At 37.8% G+C, this 26,888-nt stretch overlaps 2 protein-coding genes across 3 annotated transcripts in view; one reads left to right on the forward strand and one right to left on the reverse strand.

Moving 5' to 3' along the window:
• LOC129761984 (protein retinal degeneration B) overlaps window positions 1–26,888 on the reverse strand; it is a 134,551-nt gene that overhangs the window by 98,127 nt on the left and 9,536 nt on the right. The gene's annotated exons all lie outside the window — the stretch shown is intronic.
• On the forward strand, window positions 1,147–12,846 carry LOC129761985 (uncharacterized). Its single transcript, XM_055759891.1, has 2 exons — window positions 1,147–2,457; window positions 12,529–12,846. The coding sequence occupies exons 1-2, from the start codon at window positions 1,618–1,620 to the stop codon at window positions 12,685–12,687; spliced, it is 999 nt and encodes a 332-aa protein (XP_055615866.1). The 5' UTR covers window positions 1,147–1,617; the 3' UTR covers window positions 12,688–12,846.

The raw sequence follows: 26,888 nt of genomic DNA on the forward strand, positions 1-26,888 counted from the left end.
CGTTCTCAAGCGTATCAATGTACTTGTGTATGCCGACGACATGAAGCTTTTCGCGGAAATTGGAAATGAAAACGACATCGAAGCATTTCGAAACGAAATACATGTATTCCATACTTGGTGTGATAAAAATCTACTAACACTGAATGTGAAAAAGTGCAACTCTATAACATTTAGCAGAAAAAAACATGTACCAAATATTGTAATATGTCTTGGAAATCAAAATGTAGAAAAATGTGAAATAGTTAGAGATCTAGGCGTCGTCCTGGACTGTAAACTCACATTCAAAGAACACTACAACTCTCTAATAAATAAGGCGAATAGTGTGTTAAGTTTTGTCAAACGCTTCTCACATAACTTCCAGGACCCATACACAATAAAGCTTTTATATATTACATATGTAAGGCCTATTCTGGAATACTGTAACATCGTTTGGAACCCGTATATGGTCGTACATGAAGAACGCATTGAGTCAGTCCAGAAACAGTTTCTTCTATTTGCACTTCGTAAACTCAACTGGACCTCATTTCCACTTCCTTCATATGAAGCACGTTGCATGCTCATAAACATCCAAACACTAAAAGAACGCCGTGAATTTACAATGCTTTCTTTTGTTAATGACCTAATTTCGCAACGAGTACAGTCAGCTGAATTACTAGAAAAACTAAATTTCTATGTACCTGGGCGTCAACTAAGAACGCGAAATTTGTTTCTAACCAAAACATCCAGAACAAATTATGCAAATAACGCCCCTATCAATCGCATGATGCGTATATACAATCAGCACTGCGAAATAATTGACACAACAATGAATAAAAAACAGCTAAAAAGAAACATGTACCGCAAAAATAATATTTAACCTAAGAAAACATTGTAACATTAGTGTATAAGTGTGTAGTCTACATTTGTTTGACGAAATGAATAAATATGCATTCGAAATCTTGCATTTTTTCCTGCATGTTCTGTGTTTAGGTTTTTATTTTAACCCCCACCCCCCATATATTCCGCTTAGACGTAGTCCCACGTCAAAACCTTTTTTTTGCGAGTGTAATATTTTAGTTGGCACCCATGGCTGCAAAGATATAATATGAGTCCAGCAACTCGATTGATATAGTGTATATTACTCTTTCCAGAGCATATTTCATATCCGAAAACGTTAAAAAAACTTCGAGAAATCATGGAATATCGTGTAAGCTATAGGCCAATATGCACCACTCAATGACAACTGAGACAAATTTTTTCCTCGGCTAATGGGACGTAATTTCTCACCTCGACCTTGCCAGCTCTCTAATTGCTTCTGCGTCCCTCTCGATATTTCTGATCAATCATCATATGTTGTCCCCCACTGCGCGAATGTGTGCGCGAGGAAGCATGAGACACACGACACGAGATAGCGCGCGCACATAGAATGAACACAACACAAAAATTAACACGCGGCACGAAGCTGTGTGCGCGAGATGTTTTTGTCTCACGTCACCCCTGCCTGACTCGCGCAATGCAATGAAATGATTTTTCCCAGGCAGTTGCAATTAAGTCATCAGTGGGATTGGTTCAGCGATTTGGAAGTATTTTGCGTTGATAGTTATTTTTGCTCGAGCGTTACCAACGCACCAACCGGGAATGTCTCGTGCGGAGTTTGAAGAGTTGCTCTTCTACGTGGTAGAGCTGAAGGATAAGCTGAACCATAAGTTGGACGAACAGTGCGCGAAGATTAATCACCAGGGTTCGATAATAAATCAGCAAGGGCAGATAGTGGACGAACTTTGCTGGCAGCTGAGAGAGCTGAGTGAGAAGGTTAGGGAATTGCGTGCCGAGAATCGTCGCATGAAGGAGCGGTTGGATCGATTCTGTCCGAAATGTAGTGGATGTTGTTGCGATTCCAGCACGTATCAGAACCACGTCGTGGAACAGTATAACGAACTTACGACAAAGTTGGAACTCGAGGGGGGAAAGTGTGAACCACCAGCAGCAGCTACTTCTGATAGTGATAAAAGTGTGCGAATCAACGAACCAAAGCAAGTGCAAAAAACCAATGAATACGCCCAAGTCGCGAAGAAACATGACATTGATGGGCGAGGTTCCAGTAAGAAAAAGTGGCATTTTGGCGGTAGCACCATTCGGAAAGAGGCCTCAGTGAACCCGAAATCAGCGGCCAGTAGTAAAACCACCTGGTACCTGGACGAGGGCAGCATTTACGAACCGATAGAGCTATCCGCGAAGCCATCCACCCGCGCCCAGTTGGAGAAAATAAGCGCCGAGGTTTCCAGCGTCCCTAAGCCTGCCCCACGGAGACTGTATACGGCAGCGGGTGTGGACAACCTGGCGCAATACTTTGGCGATGGCACGCGATCCGAAGAAGAGGACGACGGTGAGGACGTTATTTTGCGACCTTCTCGGGTTAAGCAATTCCACCTGGAGCACGAGAGGGGAAGCAGCAAGGTGGCATGCAGTCAGATTTCGGTGAGTTGCCGCTAATCTCATTGGTGGTTGCGATAATGGCGCGATTTTTGCGTAGCATTCGTTTGGGGGACTCGCCCACATACAATGTTGATGGGGGTTTGATGCATGACGTCATTATGTAGTAGATGAAGAGAAGAATGGCGATAAGAATTGTTCATGCGGCCTCAACTCCCCTTGTTTGCCGCATCATTTATTTATGTTGTGAAATGTTATCAGGTCCAAAAATATCAACAGATTGAGTGATAAGTTTTTTTTTGCGAAGCTAGTTAATTCTAGAATATAATAATTCCCTATCAAAAATGTTTTTTCGAAGCTTTTGACGTCATCTTTTAGGAGTAGTATATAAACCCAATTGTGTGTGTGCTGAGGTTTAATACACTTTACCGCACTTATTTCAACAAAAGATGCGGTGACCGGAATAAAATTGTTTCAGGGATAGCATTATTTTCTTCTCTCTTGACTTCGAGTTGTAACTTGGGTACAAACTTTGGGTTTGAATTTCTAATGATTCCGTCCTACCAGTGCCAACACAGAAACTTGAGTTTCAACTTCGAAACAAATTCTCCGGGTCCCTTCCGCTTGATTCATCAAATAACTTTGGGGGTGGGCAGACTTGCTTCAGCAGGCTGAGAGTTTGAAACATGTCGAATACTTCGTCATGATTGCTGAATAAGAATGTGTTCACTATGCGATTCAATCCAACTAATTTATCTAATGATTGAATTTGAGAAAATGATCAAAATAAATCAACATACAACAATTCCATGAAAAAAAATCGCTCTCGAATAAACGCTCCCCGGAGATCGCTCATACAGAGTGAAATAATGTATAGTGAAAAAAAAAATTAAACAATATATAATCGGATTCGCCATGTATGAAAAATAAAAGGTATTTAGAAGAACTTTCTAAAAAAATACAAAACAGTAACAGAGTATGATTTTCTTATATAAAATTTGTTCTTGCTCCAGTAAGTTAATCCTGTGACACAACGATAAATAGGGGAAAGTGGCCTTGATCCGACCCCAAAAATTGCAATGGCCATTCATCACATAAAACTTTTGTTTTTGACGACATCGGCATTGAAATATATAACTGTATTTTCTCCTCGACGGTATGGTTCACGAGTGTTAAAAAGGGAAAACAGAGGCGAAAACGAAACGAAAACGAAAACGAAAACGAAAACGAAAACGAAAACGAAAACGAAAACGAAAACGAAAACGAAAACGAAAACGAAAACGAAAACGAAAACGAAAACGAAAACGAAAACGAAAACGAAAACGAAAACGAAAACGAAAACGAAAACGAAAACGAAAACGAAAACGAAAACGAAAACGAAAACGAAAACGAAAACGAAAACGAAAACGAAAACGAAAACGAAAACGAAAACGAAAACGAAAACGAAAACGAAAACGAAAACGAAAACGAAAACGAAAACGAAAACGAAAACGAAAACGAAAACGAAAACGAAAACGAAAACGAAAACGAAAACGAAAACGAAAACGAAAACGAAAACGAAAACGAAAACGAAAACGAAAACGAAAACGAAAACGAAAACGAAAACGAAAACGAAAACGAAAACGAAAACGAAAACGAAAACGAAAACGAAAACGAAAACGAAAACGAAAACGAAAACGAAAACGAAAACGAAAACGAAAACGAAAACGAAAACGAAAACGAAAACGAAAACGAAAACGAAAACGAAAACGAAAACGAAAACGAAAACGAAAACGAAAACGAAAACGAAAACGAAAACGAAAACGAAAACGAAAACGAAAACGAAAACGAAAACGAAAACGAAAACGAAAACGAAAACGAAAACGAAAACGAAAACGAAAACGAAAACGAAAACGAAAACGAAAACGAAAACGAAAACGAAAACGAAAACGAAAACGAAAACGAAAAAGTTTTGAAAACGGAAGCGTTACGCAGAAGAATCAGATTTTGAGCATTAATAGCTCCTGAACAACTGAACGAAATTGTATGATAAACACTTCATTCGAAATATAAAATGTCTACGCGTTATATACATGTTACTTCTCGATCCAAAAACATGTTTCAATAGCCTTAAAATTGCTTTCAAAAAGACGGGTGGGTAATGTCGGGAACATAACCGGAGTGACGTAGGACTATACAAAGGGGACAGCTTTTGTTAAATATATATTTTAAATATATTGTTTTATTTTCTTCTTCTACGTGAATACCTACCTATCTACCTGAAAAATGGATTAGTTTACTGTTTACTCTTTATGAATATGTTGATGGTTCTGAAAAGAACCTTTGCTGTTGTGTTTTTGTTATCACTCGATATTCCCATCTTGTTCGTTTAAACCTTCCTGTTTAGCTATTGCGTTTGCCACTCGCCACAGCTTTCACAGTTGGAAAATTTCTTCCCATCCAGCTTGTGACATGTTGTTCAGTAAATTACATTTAATGCGACGTGCCGGAGAAACACTTTGCCACTCACTGAAACTAATTGTTGCCTTGATGAGCGCCGAACCGAAGCTGCTCTGTTCTTGATGCGGGTTTTCTGATTGTCGTGAGCAGCTTTGCAAGCCAACTCGAGCACTCCGACGGCCGAAACTCTATAATCGCTATTAGGTATACTGGTGCTCCGGCACCAATCCGTTCGGCCTAGTTACCCTTGCGGAGCAATCAGTGAATGCGACCAACAGGGAACTGGAGACCTGCACGGTTCGAGTGAGACTTTGCCTTTCCCTTAACTTGTCCTTTTTTGTTACGTTCACGATGCCGATGCCGTACAACCACACGGGTTTACGGTTTGAAAGAAAATAAGATATTTTTTGGGGTCCGCGTGTTTTATACTCTAGCGGTACACACTCACAGGATAGAGACAAATCGGCAGACTCAGCCAGAGGGGCGAGTCCAACGAGACGAACGAATGAGCGTTAAAAGGGAGCGATGGCAAAAAAATACATTCATTACGATTTGTTCGCTCGTTGGATTCACATGCAGGCTAAAAAGGGTCCTTTTCAGGATCACAAAATTATCTTCAATCTAAAGAGTTTATTGTTTTGTTATCACTCGATATCCCCATCTTGTTCGGCTAAACCTTCCTGTTTAGCGATTTGTTGCCACTCGCCACAGCTTTACAGTTGGAAAATTTCTTCCCATCCAGCTTTGTACAGTAAATTACATTCAATGCGACGTGCCGAAGCGCCACTCAGTGTCGCATTGAAGGCGATTTTAACCTGTAATTGAACATTGCGATGACAGTGGTACAGTGTCGCCTTTAAATGTGGGGTCATAATTTGGATCCCTATGTTTACAAAAATGTCCAACTAAATAAGTCGCATTACATGTCCGTCCAATTAGCTAAATGTCGAACTAATTGTAAATTAATGTACTTTCAATCTGGAAACAATTTAAGAATTGGTGAAAATTTAATAATCAGGAAAGTCCCCAACTATCAATAAGCTCAGAACAACTGCCAAATTCACATACTCATCAGATCATGGCAAACAAATTATGTAAAAATCAATTTGTGTTTTATTATTATTTTGGATAATGTTTTAGAAAGCATTGAACTGTATTTCCTAAACTCTTTTTTGGAAGGGCCATTAACCTGAAAAGCGCCTTGTTTTATGGAATGGTTCCAATTTAGAAAACTTCGTGGTACTCGTGGTTTTGAAAAAAAAAATGAGTGGGTTATATCTATGATATAACCGCAAGGTTGACGTGGAACTACCTTAGCTTAGCAATCATTCGTTTGTATTGATTAAATTCTTGATTGAATGAAACAGTTTCCAAATTCAATTGAGTTCAATATATTTGCTCTGTGAGTGAAAAAAATTAACAAATGCCGTATAAAGTCAATTCATTTATTGTGATTGATTGTTCTTCGTTACAAGTAAATTTAATGACGGACCTTTTACGTTTGGTATGATGACTAGAACAAAATATATGTACGGAAGAATTATCAAACGTTTGATGAACCAGCCTAAGGCTGAAAATCTTTCCAATAAAGACAAAAAAAAATTATCAAACGATTATTTTATTTTACATTTCCCTCTGAAGTTTACATCCCAAAAGTGTACATACTTCTCGAATCTCGAATATGCTTGAAACTGGGAAGTTCATTCGCTTCTAGTGTCTGCACGATTTTCCCAGGTTCCTAAGTTTAGAAGATCATGTTAGGACAGACATATTCCACTCTGCACAAAGGCAAGCGAGGACAAAAGTACTCGCAGTTTGCATTTATTTGCAGAGCCGATTTCCCCAGAAACCTCCGTTTTGAAGTCTGTGTTAGGAAAACACATTTCAATCGGAACAAAAATACCCTCGATTTGTATGAATTCGCCATGCCGATTTCCCCACGCTCCATGGATTAGAAGTCTGTGTTAGGGAAACACATTCCAGTCGGAACAAAAATACCCCCGACTTGCATGAATTTGAAATACCGATTTCTCCAGGCACCTTGGTTTAGAAATCTCTATTAGGGAACACATTTCGGTGGGAACAAAAGCTCCCCCTACTTTCGTGTGTTCGTCTTCTTCTTTTTGGCTTTAAGAGGGTTTAAACTTTTCAGTTCACTCGCCTCTAGGCTCTTTCGTGTGTTTGCAATGCCGATTTCGCTGCTTGGTTTTAAAGTCTGTGTTAGGGAACATTTTTCGATGAGAACAAAAGTCCCCGTACTTTCATGTATTTGCAATGCCGATTTCCCCAAGGCTGCTTGGTTTTGATGGCTGTGTTAGGGAAACCGTAAATCGGGCCAATCAAAACGATGCAGTTAGGGCGTTTAGACAACGCCTAATATTTTACAGTTATTCAATTGTTTATCTAATGAAAAACAACATTTTGTTAGTTGCGATAGATGCGTAGAAATATTCCCTCTCAAGTGATGCAAACATCTCTCCTATCCAGTACGAAATGTTCGAGCTATAAGCATTCGAAATCTTTCATTTTTTCCTGCATGTTCTGTGTTTAGGTTTTCATTTTACCCTCCATATATTCCGGTTAGACGTAGTCCCACGTCAAAAACCATTTCGAACGCCCTCGATGCCGCCTTGTTCTGGATTTGCCACCAAAGCAGTTTGTATGAAGAACAAACTTTTTTCTTCTGCTACCTGATGCCATTTTGCGATTGCGTTTGCCACTCGCTGCAACTGCCTGTTGTCTTGATGTCCACCGAACCGAATGTGTTCTGTTCCGAATGCGGGTTTTCTTATCGTCGCGAGCAGCTTTGCCAGCTAACTCGATCACTTCGGCGGCCGAAACTATATAACGGCGGCTAGGTGGACTGGTGCACTGGTACTAACGCGCTCGGCCTAGCTACCCTTGCGGGGAACTCCAGATCAACACGGTTCGAGCGGGATTTTGCCTTTCCCTTCACTTCTCCTCCTTTACTATGTCCAGTTGTGATGCGAACCGATGTGGTGTATGGTTTGAATGAGAATGATCGTTACGGCAGCGGAGCGGGGATTTTTAAGCTGACTGGCTGGCTCGGGAATTACGCATGTGTGAGACTGCGACCAATGTTTCGTTCATTTTTTTCTTTTTCCTTTCCAATCGTGCTTCATTCTATTTTGCAGCTGCTCTGGTTGCCCGTTTTGGTCGGTACGATTTGAGGAGCACAAAATGGACCAATCAAAAATGGGCACATAGGGCATTTTGACAATGCTTGATATTTCACAATTATTCAATTATTTATCTCATGAAAAATTAAATGTTATTCGTTATGATAGATGCATAGATATATTTCCTATCAATTGATGCAAAAACCTTTGCGATCTATTGAGAAATGCTCGAGTTATAAGCGTTCCAAATCTTGCATTTTTTCCTACTTGTTCAGTGCCTAGATTTCCATTTCACCCCCTATATCTTCCGGTTAGACGTAGTCCTACGTCAAAAAGGTTATTGAAATCACCAATCGGTATGTAAGCGAGCGACACTCAGAAATCCACCAGAAGGGAATCCATCGGGAGGAGAGTGATGCCACTGAAAAGTCGACCAAGAAAGTACCAGCATCGAAAATTGTTTCCGTTTGATGCATCGGAGTAGCCACCACACACACATACACCCGCGCAACTCTTTTCGTTCGGTGGTTATCGAGTTAGCATTAACCACTGGCGGGCATTGAGCATCGAGAAGAATCCGGAAAGATGTCATCGTTGCTGAAATATGATCTGCCAGTTCCCCTTGGAATTGGAAGCTACATTCAAGCGAAAGAGTTTATGTTTAAGTTTTCTATTCATAAAATACTGCGACCAAATACATTTTGTTTTGTGATTTTGCAATCAAGTGCAATTAACAGGGAAGCTTCTGAAGATTATCCTTCCTCACCAGTAGAATATTTTCGTATTCAATATTGGAAAAACCGAAAATGTTTCTCATCGCGAAAATCATATAATTTCCCATCTATTATTGCTCAGTCGCTGAAAGTTTCAAACTCAGAGAGTTCATTCTACAGGAGACTGTCTTCCAAATTCCCATAGTCTACAACACCTTCTCTCGAAGCGCAAAACCCGAGGAAGGAATAGTACGATTTGATCCGCCTTCATTTTGCCCTATTCGTCTCTTCAATATTATGTTAGATCAGCTATGTTATGGTTAAAATTTTTAAATCTCTGAAAAGCTTTGAGAGAAAATTCGAAAAAAAAGAATAATTCTCATATGTTCTACAATTGGATTTGTTGGATTTCGCGTTTGCGGAATCAAGCTTCGAGTCTTGAGCGAAAATTGTGTCTGAAAATAAATTTATGTTACAGGGTGGCGCATAAGTCACGCAACCGAAAACGTATTTTATTAAATTCCCAAAAAATATATATACAATTTCCTTCCGACCCTTACAATTTCCAACAAGTCGTCCATACATCGGAAGATGGGCACTTTTACAGGGAAAAAGTTTTTCGAACAACTTTTTCATGTATTCTTTGAAAAAAATACAACTTATCCTAATTTTATTTAAAGTCAAGATAGCGATATAGTGTATTCGACAAAGTTTTAGATCTTGTTGAAATATAAACTTTTGTCAAAGACATCAACTTTCTATCTTATATAATTTTAGGAATATATGTCATTTTTGTATGAAGACTCCTGAAAAAAAATGTATTGCTCGTAACATTTTTGTGTGTAAATTCTTACGTTTGACATGTTCTTGACATGTTTCTAAATAGAGAAAAGTTAACAGAGCATTTAAAATGCGATAATTTATACAAAAAAAAATGTAACGAATTGAACATTAATAGCATTTTTTCGAAGAAAAACATGAAAAATCATGTAAATGTGCCCATCGTCCGATGTATCGAAAACTTGTTGGAAATTCTAAGGGCTATTTATATCTATTTTTTACAGAATTTTGAAAGCATATGTTTTCGAGAAAAATGAATTCTAGTTTCAAAATATTTTTTTTCAATGAAATTTTTTTCCAAAAAATTCATTGATAATTTTTAATGAAAACCTAAGCAATTTCCTTCATTTCATTCTCTGACCATCTTTTTGTAGATGTTATAGTTTTTAGATTAACAATTTTCGAAAAAAAAAGTTGAAAAAATTCAAAATTTAAAAAAAAATTATAGGAGGTTGTGTCCAAGATACGACCGCATTGTTGCGTAGAACTACGCTGTTATTTTATATAAGTCGCTTGTTTATACCTTCGGATATTATTCTATAATGCTGTGAAATTTTAGAAACAACTGCTTAGTAGAATAATCTCTGAAATGATTTTTTCATTGTAGAATCAGTTGACGATGATTGATTGATGATTCATTCTTGCTCTATCAAAACAATCGTATGTCGCAATTTATTTCATGTCAATGCATTGAAAATTTACCTCGAAGGCTATTCCCGTGGCCTTTTTCGAAATTGACATAGACTCGGCTACAGTCGATTATATACATGTTGCACCAGCACCATTATTCCATATCTCATAACTACATCAATATATCTTCGGCACCGCATGTAAACAACAACGATGACAACACTTGCAAGTATCAAATATCATGCTACATGTTATTTAGTATTGCCTCGAAGGAATCGCACTTCTAGATATCGTTCGTAGAAACTAAGCGTAAACCAAGCGCCAAACAAGCGTTCACCATAGCATGCATACAGAGCCATACATTGGTGGCTTGAAACTACTAGCAATAAAAACATTTCTCATCATTTTGCGCTATTCTCAAAAGAAACGCTTCTGTTAATATTACTGGCCTCGAAAAGAGTTGCATTACTTTCTCATGCTCGAGAGAAGCGCAGCTGTCACCCTTAGTGGAGGAAGTTTTGCTACTGGCAAGCAAAACCTAATCACATACAAAATTCCAGAACATTTACTTTCTTTATGACTAAACAAGAGAAATAAACTCTTTATGTTAATAACAACCTCGAAAACAGTAGCAATGCTTCATTATGATCAATATTAGCGCAAATGCAATCCTAGTTGAAGGTAGTTTTGCGACTGGCACGCGAACCCAAATAACTTATAACATTCCAGTAAGACATTCAAGATGCTTGGTATTCCCAAATAATTTTTTGGTGCACAACTTTAACGTCTGCTTCGCCATAACGTCAGTTTAATGCATTGATGCATTCTCAAAGGCACCAACGAAGCCCTTATGAAGACGGAAAATAAACAATGTTAACTGCTTAGAAAAAGACTGAATTATGCCACACAGCTTGTACTATGCTGTAACACCCATCGAGGCGAATTCGCTGATGAGTTTGTCAAGAGCGACCGCCTTCACCACCAGCGGGGGGAGCTTGATTTTGGTTGCAGCCTGGGTGTTTTTTTTTTCGACTGACGCGCCGAAATCGCCTACTTCGCTGTTGTTCGGTGCGGTGTCACTTTCGCGAAGGCTCAGTTCAATGCGAGCGCTTTTCACTGCACCAACACCGCGTGCATCATTAGATGACGCTTACCTCGAAATTTCCTTGCCCCTGGCAATGCGTTCGTTTTTTGCAGGGCTCGAGCCTGCCTTCCTCTTCTTCTTGCTCATCGCACACTACGCGAAGCGTCCAATTTATGACGAAAAATCAAACGACGATTTCCAAGTTGAATTACCACTGGTGGGGTCCAATCTTAGACCGAAGCGCAGCGAAAGTAATGTGAACTGGATTACTCAACAGTCCGATGCCGAATGAAAGTTTGCCTCAGCGAGATTCACTGTTTATACTTTTGGCAAGTATTCCCCTTCATTCTTCTTCTTTTCCTTTGTTCACGGAGGCTTTAAATCCTACGATTTCCCCTCCGTTGGTCGTCGATAAGTTGCTCGTTATTGATAGCTCTGTTCGGGAAAGCACTCAAATGGACAGAACAAATGTATGGGAAAATAGAAACACTTAATGTTTTCGTTAATTTTAACCATTTACTAACCAGGGGATTCTAATGTATGGCATATTAAACAAATCTTACGAAATTTCCGATTCGTTTAGTATGTAAATCGCCAAAATCCGTTCTCGGCAAAAATAGTTATTAACGTTAACTTTATTTCATAAAAACGTGACCTGTTTTCTGATTTGACACCCTTAACGAAAGACGTAGTTCTACGTCAAAACTACAAAAAAAATATTAGACCTACAAAATTTTAGTCAAAGAATGGAATGTAGGAAATTATTTTGGTTGGTTATTTTTTGAAATATTTTTTTTTCCAGCGAATTTTTTTTCCAAAATTTTTTTGGTATTTTTTTGTGAAAATCAATTTTGAAAAACAATTTCCTACATTTCATCCTTTGACAATAATTTTGTAGGTATCATAGTTTTTAAGTTATAAATTTTTGTAAAAAATTAAGAAAAAAAATTTGGCTTTTTTCTAAAAAGTAGTCTAATTGTTTTTCGAATATTTCAAGTATGCAAAGTTGCTTAAATGACCCATGTCTTTACACCCACAACGTTTCACTACTATCTAAGATGGTACTGCCAACTCCTAAGACGAGTTGGCATGAAATTCGTCAACTTTATTTCATAAAAACGTGACCTGTTTTCTGATTTGGCACCCTTCCTGAAAGTCGTAGTTCTACGTCAAAAAATATCCACCATAGATTATTTTTTATCTATCCCATCAACGCAACGATAAAACATGTTTCACGATCTCTAACGCCAACGTTTCGTTTTCGTTTCAGGATCTGGACCAATCTTATCTACCCCGGGAGGAATACATCACAGCGGAAGACATTGTCCGGTTCACAATCAACAGCAGACCCGTAACGACAGCGCCGTCCACCGCCACCAACTCCGACAAGCCGGACAATCGAAGGCACGCCATTCGTTCCTTTATGTAGCAGACGCGCAAAAACACAACTCACATAGCACGGAAGCTCGCCTGAAGATAATGTTACTACCATTGCGTTATCGCTTGCGCCCCATCACGGAGCGCTTTGTACCTGCCATAACTCTTAAACCCATATAGCAATAAATGTTCTGTTGTCCCCACACATCAATGTCCGAGAGTAAAGGATTTTATTTGACACTGTGTAACGGATCTCTGGTTCTAGTTCGAATGCAGGTCACACGTCTCACGGAAATACCGGCTTTCACACGCAAGGACATGTTTACGTGAATGCATTTTATGAGGAGAATAATATCTGTATACGAAACAAAGTTAGCCGGAGTTACAATGTGTTTATTCGATATCGAGTCTCATGTCACCGTCGTATTCGTTGAGGTTGACCTATTTAGAAGGACGAACTACGAACTTTACGAGGATTCGAGCTTGATTGCGGCTAATGACGGCATGCAAAAGTTTAGCATTCATCGAATCGACTGAACTCAGAAACTGGTTCAGTTGTATTTTTATCGAACAATGTTATCTTTGCGTGGTCAGAAAATTCGCCACTGGGTAATCACACGAGAACAATTCGCTCATTAATATGCGTTGGTCATACTATTGACGTTGCATATTTCATTGTGAGTTCATTTTGGTGAATCTAAACAGGTTGCTATCAGAATTTTTGCATTACAAATTTGCATTAGTCACCACAACCGTTGTGAGCTGCGAATTTCGTTAGGGAAGCGTAACAGAAGCAGGATGGGAGAAAAGACATTGGGCCTGATCAACATCACTGTCACAAACGCTTTCACGTCACTTACACTTCACTTAATCTTTTTGTGTCTATCATCATTGTCACGGAAAGTTGCGTGTAAAAATAAACTCCGTGAAGTGAAAGAGTTCATTCCCGTTTATAAGAGATCTGTCAGTTGCATAATTTCGAACGTTTGAACGTTATGTCGGTTGCATAATTTCGAACGTTTGAACGTTATGTAGGTAAAATTAATAAGTGTATGAGAAAGTATTCCACTAAATTGAACGTATGTTTTAGAATGACAAGTTTGCGATTATACCTCTATTCGGACTCACTCCATGAATCATCTGCTTGGTGTGTTAGTTTGCTGAATCAAACGCTGGTTCAAAGATGAGGAGGAATACTTAATTGCTCTTGAATAATGTAGTTGTTGAACATATGCGAATGTAATTTTATCTCCTCTTTCTATAAATTACTCTAGAGATCAAGCATGACTATCGTGAGTTTAATAATCGATATCTCGCATACCCTTGTACTCTGCTCTGTCTTACTCGATTGAATAGTGAGAAGTATTTAGTATAGATCAATGTTAGAATCATTTTTCAAGAACCGTTTCTACAATTTTGATGATTAATAATATCTTCTATATCTCAGAATAAACCCAAATTTATCCATCTCATGATCAGTATAATCTGAGCTACTCCCATATGGGATTCTGAAGCTGAATCCTCTTATCCTTTCCATTCTCGTTTAATTTAATATACGGGAGCCAAAAGCAGAAAATGATTCAGATTTTCTTTAGACGGATATCAAAATTATGGAAAAAGAACTAGAGAATAATTTAAAAATTATTAATTTAAAAGCTTTGCAATGATCGATTCATTTTTTTCCTTATTTGAAACTTAAATATTCCTTCATTCGAAGTATGTCTTCAATCAATGACCTTATTCGATGTAACTATCGTCCTAATTCGGGTCTTGTCCACCAATTGCGAATGATTGAATTACAAAAACCAGCTCTGCAATGTTGGAAAAACATTACAGTTATTATTTTATATTCAAAATATCAACAAATCAATATTATACATAATGATCGTTTTGGCCTTCATTGCCATTTTATGGGGTTGCAATCAATCGAAATTAGACCTTTCACCATGTTTCAATCGGTCTACGGGAGCTACATTTTTAGTCCTCAATTACATCCCAAAGTGCATTTGTCGAATCCAAATAAACAAATTTACGTACTCTGGATACGTCAGGATTTCGTTCTAAAAATGCCACCAAGCGGGTAAATTGCTGTTTGTTTATCTTTAATATTTAGCAAATAAGCTAAATAAATCCGAAATTAAACTTACTCCATTCCGCGTGACTAGCTTTCACCATCTAAAACACAAGTGACAAATTTTCTTGTTTTTCCCCGTGACGTGACAGTATCGTGATATCCATAATAACACCGAGTTCATCAAAGTTGTCACGACGGATGAACTCTTCCGGATTCTACACACACGGTGGCAGCCGTAATAACGTTGTATACAACTCACTTTGTTTTCACCGTGAAGTGACGTTCGTGATCACTTTTGAGATGTTTTTCGGACACTTAACCCTTTGCGGTCGTATTGAATTTGGACATGGGTATCGTACTGGTCGGAATTATTTTTCCTTGAAAAAGCAGTAATACATGCGAGATTATGAAAAAAAAATTTTTTTATATTTTTTTTGAACTATATATATATATATATATATATATATATATATATATATATATATATATATATATATATATATATATATATATATATATATATATATATATATATATATATATATATAGATCAATGTTATATATTAATATATATATGTAGTAACTTAACAATGTATTTTAATGTGATGTTTTTATATAAACATTATATTTTATAATCCGTCTTCGTGTGAAATCGTTCGAAACAGTATCCAAGAGTAAATCAGGAGCTGTCCACATACCACGTGGACAGAAAAAGCAGGATATTAGACACCCCCCTCCCCCTCCGTGGACAAGCGTGGACATTCCTTATACCCCTCCCCCTGTTGTCCACGTGGACATTCCGGTTTTGAGGAAAAAATCAAGAAATTATATGTTTTTCGCATAAATTAAATTTCAAGTTTGTTTCTATTTTCTATTCCATATTTTTATTGATAAAAATTATGGCCTTACCAATGGTAACGATTTGTCTTGAAATTTTCGATTTTTTTCAACATAATGAGCTCCCGGACAGCTCATTATTTTCTTCCGAATTCCATTTACTCTATCTCCATTTACATATCAAAATATCGATTGTGAACTTACTCTCGAGTATTTTTATTAAAGCTGACTGGCTGTTTGAGTTTTCAAAAAGTCAGACAATGAAATCGAGCACTTTGTTTGGAAACAGAATTTTCTCGTCTAAACATCAATGACTTTCGCTTTTACAGGTTCGGTAGTGCCTGATGCCTATAATGCACCTAGTAAAAGCAAAACATCCGTTGACCTACAGCTCTTAATTGATAAACCTGCTAAATATTGTCCCGAAAAATTCGTGCCGATTTCTAAGGAAAAAAACCAAAAGCATATTTTTGTAGACATACATCCTTTCGATCATAGATGCACCGTTTTTTCTGAATATTTCAGCATCCTTCATGCAACTTGAGAATTCCATCCTCTCAGAACTTATGCTATGCAGTAAGTTGAAGTTCTTACAAGAATTTTAACAGTTAATAATCTGAAGATGCAATATCGGGTGGAGTTTTAGAAGTGCCCAAGAAGCGTTCTGGATCGTTGATTTTAATATGTTCAGCTGTTAGCAGTACTTGTTGGAATTCATCGAAACTAGTTGCTTGGTAGAAGCTCATGATACAGATATCTCAGTCCTACCAGACCCAGCCATAACTTTCTTCAAGCGAAAACCTGCCTCGGGGTTCCATTCATTTGCTATGAATTTTTTTACTCAACATTCTAGTGAATGATTTGCCCTTTTCAATTCGCTACAAATATGTATTTTCGTTGCGTTTATGAAACGAATCGCAGATTGAGGTAAGTCCCCTCAAGTGTTTTTCGGTAAAATAACCCCTTATTCCGGAATCCGGTCGGATTTGAAATTAGCACAATGTTGCGTTCTTTAAGAGGGTATTCTAGTCTAGAAATTTGAAAAAAATCAATTTTTTTCTTCATATTTCTTTAATTTATACATTTAAGAATATACCATAGAAGAGATTTTCGAAAATCTCATTATTTACCATGCCATTTTAGTGATGCGATATCTTATCTAGTACGGCCATAACAATTAACTTCAAACGCGTTTTTCTCGAAACATGTTTTTTTCAAACTGGCTTACACGATATCCCAAGTTCTACCTATCCGATCTTTGTTTATATGAATACAATCTTTATACATCTCTCAATCGCATGAATAATTTCGTAACTTTACTATTTTAAAAAAATCAAGAAACTTGAAAAAAATATTTTAAACAGTATTTTTTTTCAAATTTCCACCATTTTGTCAAAAACCACGTTTTTCACCTGTCCGAGGTTCATGCAATAGTGGCATCTTTACTGATTCAGAACCTGTTCGATTTTTTTGTTTCAGATAACCAGAAGGGCTGGAATCGTGTACGCCATGGCAGAACTTTTTTTTGAACCGTTCAATTTTTGTTTTATTGTTGAAAGATAGATAAACAAATGGATGGATGGATGGTAAAAATATTCTTTGTTTTACTTTTTCGGAGCTCGAAGAGACGTCCGGAATTCGTGTCTCTATCCCCCTTAATCTGATCGAGTCAAATCCTATCGGGTTGTGTAAATGTTGCAACTTTGAAATGCAGAATGCAAAAGTTTATTTTGTTCGGATTGCGATATGTCAAATCCGATCGGGTTCCGTAATGTGGGTTAATATGTAGTCCATGCATTTTGCGTTTTTCGTGGATCTTCGTTTCTTAAGAACGACGATTTTCGACATCTGTAGCGAATCTACTAATTCATGTACATCAAGGATTAATCTTGATAATTGTCTCGATTTGATTGCCAGCAGTAGCAGCATGAACTTTCCAGACAACTCAAAAGAAGCGTATTACAAAAATTACCAGACATCAATGAAGAACAACATCATTGCAAGAAATAGATCTGCAGAGATACGGCCGGTACACTAATGGAAGAATTTGTGGTTCGTTTCAATGTTCAGAAATCCTTCTCGAAAGTTCTCGAGTTCTCGAAAAAAAAACCAATGACAAAACTCATCAAGAAGAAAAGTTGAATTCAACCCCTAATTCGTGATTTATAATACTACAAAAAATCCAACATTCTTTGTGTTTTTGGGTTTATTTATCCTGACAGATTTAATGGCCCTCTATTACCGATTGGAATAAATTGATGGATCCTAGTTGATGTGCGTTACCTTCAGAATTTCAGGAAAGAGGTTCAGTCATATGAAAAAAATATGGATGTTTAACCGAGCAGCACTCTCAGGCAGTTCAGTCTTTTTATTGATGAATACTGAGTACTCAGGGCGGGCGTGAAGTTAAACAAATCGTGTAATGAATGTTTTACTTTAAAAAATACTTAACGACATTATCAAAACCCCCTCCCCCCTCACCATGGACAAGCGTGGACATTTTCGTAATTCCAACTACACCTCCCCCCCCTAAAGTTGTCCACGTGGTATGTGGACAGCCCCTCATAAGAAGTATAATCTATACTTAATTTTATTTTTATTATCCGTTGAAAATGAAACACTTTTGCCATTGATGCATTAAATGTGTAATCAATGCCAGCAATGTGTATCCAAAAAGATCAGCACTTTTCACTTTTAACAAACAAAGATTTTTTTTACATGAGATTATTCAGATGACATAAGACCCTTATGCAAACAATTATTCTGCTCTTTCAAAACAACTGCTTCAACATATTTTAAACCAGAAGTTACTCAAATAATGATTTCTGCGTATCCGAAATGATCAAAACTTTTCACTTAAGATGATGAAAGATTTTGTCGCTTGAGAATCTTATGCGATTATTCAAATTTTTTTTTTCCAAAATATATATTTTTATAAAGGCTCATATGGCGTTAGCCTCACGGGGCCGGGAGTTCAATACTTTGACAATTTTTCTTATTATCTATGTTAGTAATATGAAACCGATTACTCGCGGTTGGCTCGAGGTTAGTATTACAAGTGTTTTCGTAATTCGGATGTTGCTGTCTCCAATGCTCTGTACGTGTGCCCGACACGGGATACTTCCTATTGGGATGCAGCTGACCCTTAATCAGCAACGCCCCCCTAGTCTGTACCTCATATCTAGCGTGGTGCGTCTTTCTCGACTCGAGGAATCCAGGATAGAATGGTCACTAGCCGGCGCAATCATCAGTTCGTGTAGAGTTGTCATGAGCGGTACAACCTTTGGCTCTTGTTGAATCATCAGTGGACTGCACAACCTTTGGCCCGAGTGTCTGTGTATGTATTGCCGCGACTAAGTAAAAGTTTATCGATCGGATAGGAGGGATATGAAACGGGGATACAACGAAGGAAACATCATTAAACGTTGACATCGGCGTTTCTGAGGAACAGGTATAGATGAAGCAGAAGATCAGGATCACGGCTACCTAAGATATACCGGAATATTCAAATAACATGAGACATTTATGCCAACAGAAGTTCTGATACTTATGAGCAATCTTTTCTATCACACCAAAGTGTTACGATGGCTAAATTCTGCTGTTATGATTTTTGTCCCACATTCCTATGCATTCAACGCACTGTGCGTTGTCTTGTGCGGCTAACTTCTTTGTTTGATGCTGAGGACCGTTATCTATTACTCATACGAGCACCGTATTGATTCGTGAACAGGTACATTAGACATCAAGCTTCGTTTAGGAATAGCATAAACTGATACTTGGTTGAGTAAAATATAAGATTAGCATGGTTTCTTGCTTTGGTGGCTGAGACAAACACGACCAGAACGGTAAAAAAGGTATGGTGGCTGAGAGCAGACAAACAACCACATAGAGTTAAATAAATCAGAAGCGAATAAACGAAGAAACATAACAGTAAACATACCAAATTCGAGCAGGGTGAACATGAATTTGGTACGTAAAACCTACGATAGTTGTTGGATTGACTGCTCATTCCGTGAGGTTCCCATAAAAACTGTGGGAATGTAACCTCTACAAAATAGCCCAGGTGCAGGAACTTAATCCGTGTGGATTTAATTTTCGAGGAAATACACACAAGGAATTTCCTGGAACGCCTACAATATATATGGCTGTTCAACCATCACTTCCTGCTTGGATCCTAAATCCTTAGGCGTCGTGCACAAATTACGTAACGCGATAAGGGGAGGGGAGGGGGGTCGAGGTTGCTTTACTTTCTGTGTATTAGAGATAGAAAATTGCGTTACGTAGGGGGGAGGGGGTCTAAAATCCGGATTTTTAGCGTTACGTAATTTGTGCACGACGCCTTATTTGGCATACGATTGTGCATTGATGTGAACCAATGAAGGTCTGTTGGACTTACTGTCGGTTAAGTACGGAACACTCTCTAACAAGTCAAAATTTATGTCTTGAATCTTTGTTACGGTTTTTTCGCCCAATAAATGGTGGCTCGTTAGGAATTTTGCTTTTTCTAGTTTCTAATTCAACGGTACTCATCCTTTTTTTCAGAGAATGGCTGATGTCCAAGAAATGACCGCATTGTTAACGTAGTACTACGAAATTATTACCGGCGAGAAACCAACATTAGAATAATTGAAGAATGAAACTATTCAGTACAAACATTTGATAGCACTGTCAAGGGTCGATGAATGAATGCTTTCGCGAAGCAATAAAACGCCAAACGCCAAAAATTCTCAGAACTAACATGTATATGGCTCGCTGTCTAAAGCGACACTGAAACACTGTATTGAATATTCAAGTTGTTTTTCAGCATCTCTCAACAAAATTACATTTCCAATCCTCTCAAAAACAGCACTCCAAAGAAAACTCAGAATGGTAACAGGAAATCCAAACCGAATCCAACCGCTACGGTACAAATTTTCACCTTTAGTTTCACAGCAGATACAGCTCTCACCGCTGATATATACCTTCTTTACATTCGGCTTGAAATGCGCTGCATTTTGATGCCACTTTGAACCCGAAACCAATGCACGAATTCACGAAAAATAATTCTGAAAAAGTCGCTAGCGACCAGATAGCAGCGGCAGCTAGGATGAATGATTAGTTTTGTTTTCCAATTTGTTTTAATACTAGAGACGAATGAAGCTCTCCTCCAGCAATAATTATAAAAATGTCATTTCGCTTTTGATTATTTCGGATATCATTTTAGAATGCATCGAAATTTTTAAACTACTCTTTTAAAAGAAACTTTTGGTGGTCCTGAAAAAGACCGATGAGTTAGTGTGATTTGGAGAAGCAGTTTAAAATGGGTTCATTCTTGTTCTCGCGAGAACCATATACAAAATTTTTTTCCTTATTGCTCACTCAGTATGCATCGCGAATATTTTTTTCGTGCTAGTTACGACGCCGAGGCGATTACATATTTACTCCCCCACCACTGTTATATATTTGATAACGAATAAAATCAACAATTCATACGAGTGTTTCAATCATACACAACCAATCTCCATATAATGGTATGAAAATCGACACGGTACGTCCTATTTAATATTTCTTTTCTGCTCTGCTTGGCAAACTCTGCATAGTGCTTGCTCCACGCATGTTCTAAAAATGCATTCCGCTTTCACGGCCATCAGATGACATGGATCAACCGCTGACCAATCTTGATATCGATGGGCTTTCAAGCATATTTATAGATGTTTGTGAGTTTTCCAATATTTATAATTTTTGTGATTTCAATAAATTGCTTCAAAGCAGTTTTTGAGTTACGGAAAAACAGTTTTTAGGTCAATAAGTAACAAGTATCGCTCATGTACTTATGTTTAAGAGGCGTTTTTACAAATTCAGTTCAACTTTCAACACTTTTCGAGCATTTTAATTTTTTCGTCCATCAAGGTTACGTTTCTGTGGGCGTCAGCCAGCATTTTCATTTTTTAGCCTTAAGTTCCTTCGCTTCAAATTTCGATGAAAACAAGACGTCCTCCTTCTTGGAATACCAGAAAGAGAAAGTTATTTCATCTCGTGCAACGTTTTAACGCATCAAAACACATACAGTAACATTTTCAGATGATGGGTGATGTCCAAGAAATGACCGCATTGTTAACGTAGGACTACGAAATTATAACCGACGAGAGACAAACATTATAGGAATTGAAGAATGGAACTCTTAAATACAAATATTTGAGAGCACTGTCAAGAGGGCCGATGAATGAATGTTTTCGCGAAGTCAAGGGCACTAACGTTTCGCGCAGCGATTAAACGCCAAACGCCAAAAACTCTCAGAATTAACATGTATATGGCTCGCTGTCAAGAGCGACACTGAAACACTGAATTGAATATTCAAGAAGTATTTCAGCATCTCTTAACAAATTTACATTTCCAACACCCTCAAAAACAATACTCCAACCACTGCGCATTCTGGGCATAGAGGTGACGTTTCGTGCTCGAACCGATGCACAGTGGTCCGAAAGTCCTCAAATCGGGGGGAAAATAAATAGCTCCTATGAGATGTTTTCTAGAAGCATGGTGTCTTCAGAAAAGTTAATCTTGGGATTCCTGGCCAGCATGGAGAGACAATGGTTCAGTTCACAATATCATCGATAGGGCATACAATGGTAAGAAAAAACTCATAACGGGGAAAAATAATAACTCCTCAGGAATGCTTTCTCGAAACATTGTGTCTTATCCAATCTTTTATGTATGAACGGACCGTATCTCTGAAGATATGTTCTTGGCTGCGATGCTCTTTTCAAGATGAGGTCATTCTAGCAATATGTTTCTATGGGGTTGTCTGGGAAGTTTTTGTCATCACTGCTGACAATCGATTCGAGACACTGATCAAGAATGATCCTCGCTACACGACGCATGAATTAGCAGATTCACTACTCACATTCACAGATATCTAAAACCACCGTTCATGAGCACTAGGGTGGCAATGGATGAATGGAAAAAAATTCATCATCGAATTTCAAAACCGAACATCTACAATTTGTTTATTGGCCCAAAAAAAATGACCTGTGCAAAGTTTCAGTTTAATCGGACATGATTTAGGGGTGCCTCAAAGCGCTCAAAGTTGATTTATTGATCCTCGAAAATCTTCCAAGGGGACGGTAAAGGAAATTTGGAAAATCGATTTTTTTTCTATGCCAAAAGACTTAAAAATGCAGTAAACGTCGAGATCTGGGGTGGCATTTCGCATTTCAAAACGAGTGATTTTTGTTCGTTTCGACCACTTTTGCCATTATGAATCTCGAAGGGAACTCGAAACGAGCGAAATGAATAAGGCAGTAGAGTTTCGAGCAAAGTTTAACATTACGTAACATTGTGTTCGAGCATTTTCAACTCGAAACGAGAACAAATGTCTCGACAAGAAATGATTGATCGTCGTATGGGAAAATGCTACTGAAACGTTGTTTTTTAATGCTAAAGTTTACATCAAAGAAAATTTCAATTGCATTTCCTTTGATTTTGACGTCTATTTGTACAAGTTACAGTACATTTGTTCATTTTCCGTAGGCCTTAGAATGAGATATGAGTACCATCAATACACCGGGTATATTGAACTTGTCGAAGAAATATTGCTTTGTTTTATTAAACGATGTTGTATCCAATTCGATCCATTTTTCACATAAGCTAATATAATATCAAATTAAATTTGGTAATAAGGCATTATTACCAAGTGAAAAGTTTTCTCCTTCATTACATTAATTTGGTACGGCCAGAAGCCAGAAGATTCAAAACGGCCGCTAATTTCAAAGCTGCAGGAGTAGCAGTGCTTCTGAAAGTTGTTTGGAACACGGTTGTATCCGAAATATTTTGAAATGTTTCTCGACTTAGTCTGATATACCACCGAAATCTTGAAACAAAAGAATAATTATTATCATTTATATCGGAAACGTATATAAGACAAACTCACTCATTTTCACTTAGCGAAAGAGAGTCACTCAACTCTCGCCTCTGTGGTATAAGCGTGCTCTCTTCTTCACTATCGCTATCGTCAAATTTTCGTGATCTTTTCTTTCTAATCACAATTCTAATATAATATCAAATTAAATTTGTTTTTCGGCATTGATATTTGCAATAGCCGTGAAGTTTGCTTTGTTTACAAACCCAAAAATTTGACGTTTCTCTTCGAGACATATTTTGCTCGAAATCTAGTACACTGAAAATAATAACTCGAAAAAGATACATAATACTAAAATCGATTCGATTCGAGTTTGAACTATCAGGAAACGAGTTACTCGTAAATTGGACCTTCTGGAACTACGCCTGAGTGGCAATGAAGGTATGGAAAAAATAATCATCGAACTTAAAGCACCGACCATGTAGATTCAGTTTATTGGCCCAAAAAATTGACCTGTGCAAAATTTCAGCTCAATCGGACATGATTTAGGGTTAGGTGTTTTCGACCAATGTTTTTGATTACGCTCTTTTATCGTTTCTTCATATGTAACGGTAAATTGTAGCTTAAAATTAAGAGAAAATAGTTCAAATTTTGCTAATATAAAAAATGTTAAAATTCAGGATTTCACCAAGGATTTTGTTGTTTGTAGAAACCCTTTATATTTTTCAATAAGAGCGCTATAAATTTTATGACGTAGAACTACGTCTTTTAGGAAGGGTGCCAAATCAGAAAACAGGTCACGTTTTTGTGAAATAAAGTTAACGTTAATAACTATTTTCACAGTGAACAAATTCTGATAATTTGCACACCAATGGAATCGGAAATTCTCCAAGATTTGTTTGATATATTATTCAGTACAATCCACTAATGCCTAAACAGTTTAAATTAATGAAAACTGGAAGCATGCTCATTTTCCCATACATTTGTTCTGCCGATTTGTGTGCATTCCCGAACAGAGCTGTCGATAACGAGTAACCGATACATTCGTTTCTGCCCGTTTTCGACATATTTGGTTTAAATAAGCCATCCGCGATTTGAAGCCACACATTCAAACCATTCTCTGTGAGCCACACCACTTCTCGTTTGGTGGTCATCGAAGTAACATGCTTGCCGCAGAGCGTCGAGCGGGAAAGGATTGTTTTCTTGACGGGTGAAGGAAGAGTATGGAATAGAGTTTCTTTCCACAGGGGCCCATCTCAGGGCTAGAGACGGAAACCAAGAATAGAATAGAATGAAAACACAGATGCGAGTGAGCTAGCATAACACAACGAGCGGATATCATTCATGCCTAATGCTGATTTCACACAAAAACATAAACAGTTCGATACAAAGAGAGGAAGCGCTCTGTATCGAGGTGTGCTACGACAAAGAAGAGCAGCATACGAGAATTTTTTTGTGCTAGTGCGGATATGGAAGAGTATCCAGAATTTTGGAATATAGATATACACTGCATTTATTTAGATAAACGTATATTCATGAAAGTATGCTTTCAAATTCCAGCAGGGGAATCTTACTGTTGCATGTTGTGGGGTTCGATCACATCTCAAGCGAAATATAGGAGCAGAAGGGTTCATAGTTTGTGATCGATATCTGAGTGGGAAGGAGAAAGTCTGATGCGAGTTGAACCAAATAAACGAGAAGTGCGACTCCACTCGACTCTTTCAAGTCTACTGAAGTAATAAAAAATTAAATAGCTAAACAGTTATTTCAAAAATTTCGATGCATTCTAAAATAATATCCGAAGTGATAAACAAGTGAATTGAATAATAAAATTCTGTAGTTCTACGTCGAAAACTGCGGTCGTGTCCTAGATATAACTCATTACAATTTTTTAAAATAAAAACATATATAGGAGGTTGTGTTCAAGACACGATCGCATTGTTGACATAGAATTACGCTGTAGCTTAATTCAAGTCGCTTGTTTATAACTGCGGATATTATTTTATAAGGCTACGAAATTTATGAAATAGCCATTCTACCAGTTTGGTCACCCTGAAATGCTTTTTTCATTGTAGAATCATTTGACGATAATTGTTTGATGATTCATTCTTGTGCTCGCAGAACAATACATGCTCGAGATCAGCGCATTGATGACAGAAAACAAACAATGTTAACTGCCTGGAAAAAGTCTGAGTATTTGCCTCAGCAGAGATTCGTTAACAATACCATAGCGTAAATATTTCCCTCCCGCTATCTCCCCTCCTTGTTTATATTTATCATCACGACTGCATAATTTGCAGCACCAAACAATCATCAATCATAGCATCAAAAATGTTAGGCGATTATTGCATCGTTTCAGGGCCAATGCACACGGAAGCAGATACAAATGGGGTCTCAGCGTAGCAAAGATGCACTATTTTTACGTACGGGTTGTGAAGCACGCACGTACGTATACAAATATCCATATACCGATGGCTTGAAGCAACTAAATATACACACACTTATCTCCGTTTTGCGCTCTTCTCAGCAGAAGCCCTTTCTGTTAATATTGCCAGCCTAGATTAGCTTAGCTGTCATCCTTTGTGGAGAGAGTTTTCCTACCGTGATGCGAAACCAAATCACTGACAAAATTTCAGAACATTTATTTTCTTGGTGAGCTGACGATAGCCTAGCTTGATGATTACCCACACAATTGTGTAGCTCAGAACTTGAATGCAATGGCGTTAGTTTGATGCAATGATTGCAATGCCAGAGACATCAGCGAATGAGTAGCATGGTCGCGTCCACTGCTTAATCCGAAACGAAGACATGTGATGATGCAAAACAAGGAAGAACAAGCGATATTCATTGCTTTGAATACAAAACGATATTGAAAGTTGGCCTTCATTCCTTGCTTGAGACATTAAACTTCTTCAGTTCTTTCGTTTGTAACCTTCAAAAATGCCCTTGGAAAACTTTACTTTATCCATCATATTACTCCTCCACCCTTATTACCTTGAGAAAGGCGTTCGATCCCTCGCCGTCCAGCTCGCCCAGCAACGATGTTGTTCAGTCGATTTCCTCACGAAGAATGAAAGTTTGCCTCAGCGTGATGCACTGTTTCTACTGTAGGCAAATATTCCCCTTCGTTCTTTTTCTTTTCCTTTGTTCACGGAGACTTTACATCTTACGATTTTCCCTTCGTTGCTCGTTATTGACAGCTCTGTTCGGGAAAGCACACAAATGGACAGAACAAATGTATGAGGAAATGGGAATGCTTCCAATTTTCATCAATTTAAACCATATACAGACTATGGGATTGTAATGTATAGCATATCAAACAAATCTTAGGGAATTCCGATTCGTTTGGTACGTAAATCGCCAAAATCCGTTCGCGGCAAAAATAGTTATTAACGTTAACTTTATTTCATAGAAATGTGACCTTTTTTCTGATTTGGTACCCTTAATGAAAGATTTGAGTTTGGTTTGTGGCGCCGTCCTGTTGAAACCACATATTGTCCAAGTC

Source organism: Toxorhynchites rutilus, chromosome 1 (genome assembly GCF_029784135.1).
Source record: "Toxorhynchites rutilus septentrionalis strain SRP chromosome 1, ASM2978413v1, whole genome shotgun sequence".
Lineage (NCBI taxonomy): Eukaryota > Metazoa > Arthropoda > Insecta > Diptera > Culicidae > Toxorhynchites > Toxorhynchites rutilus.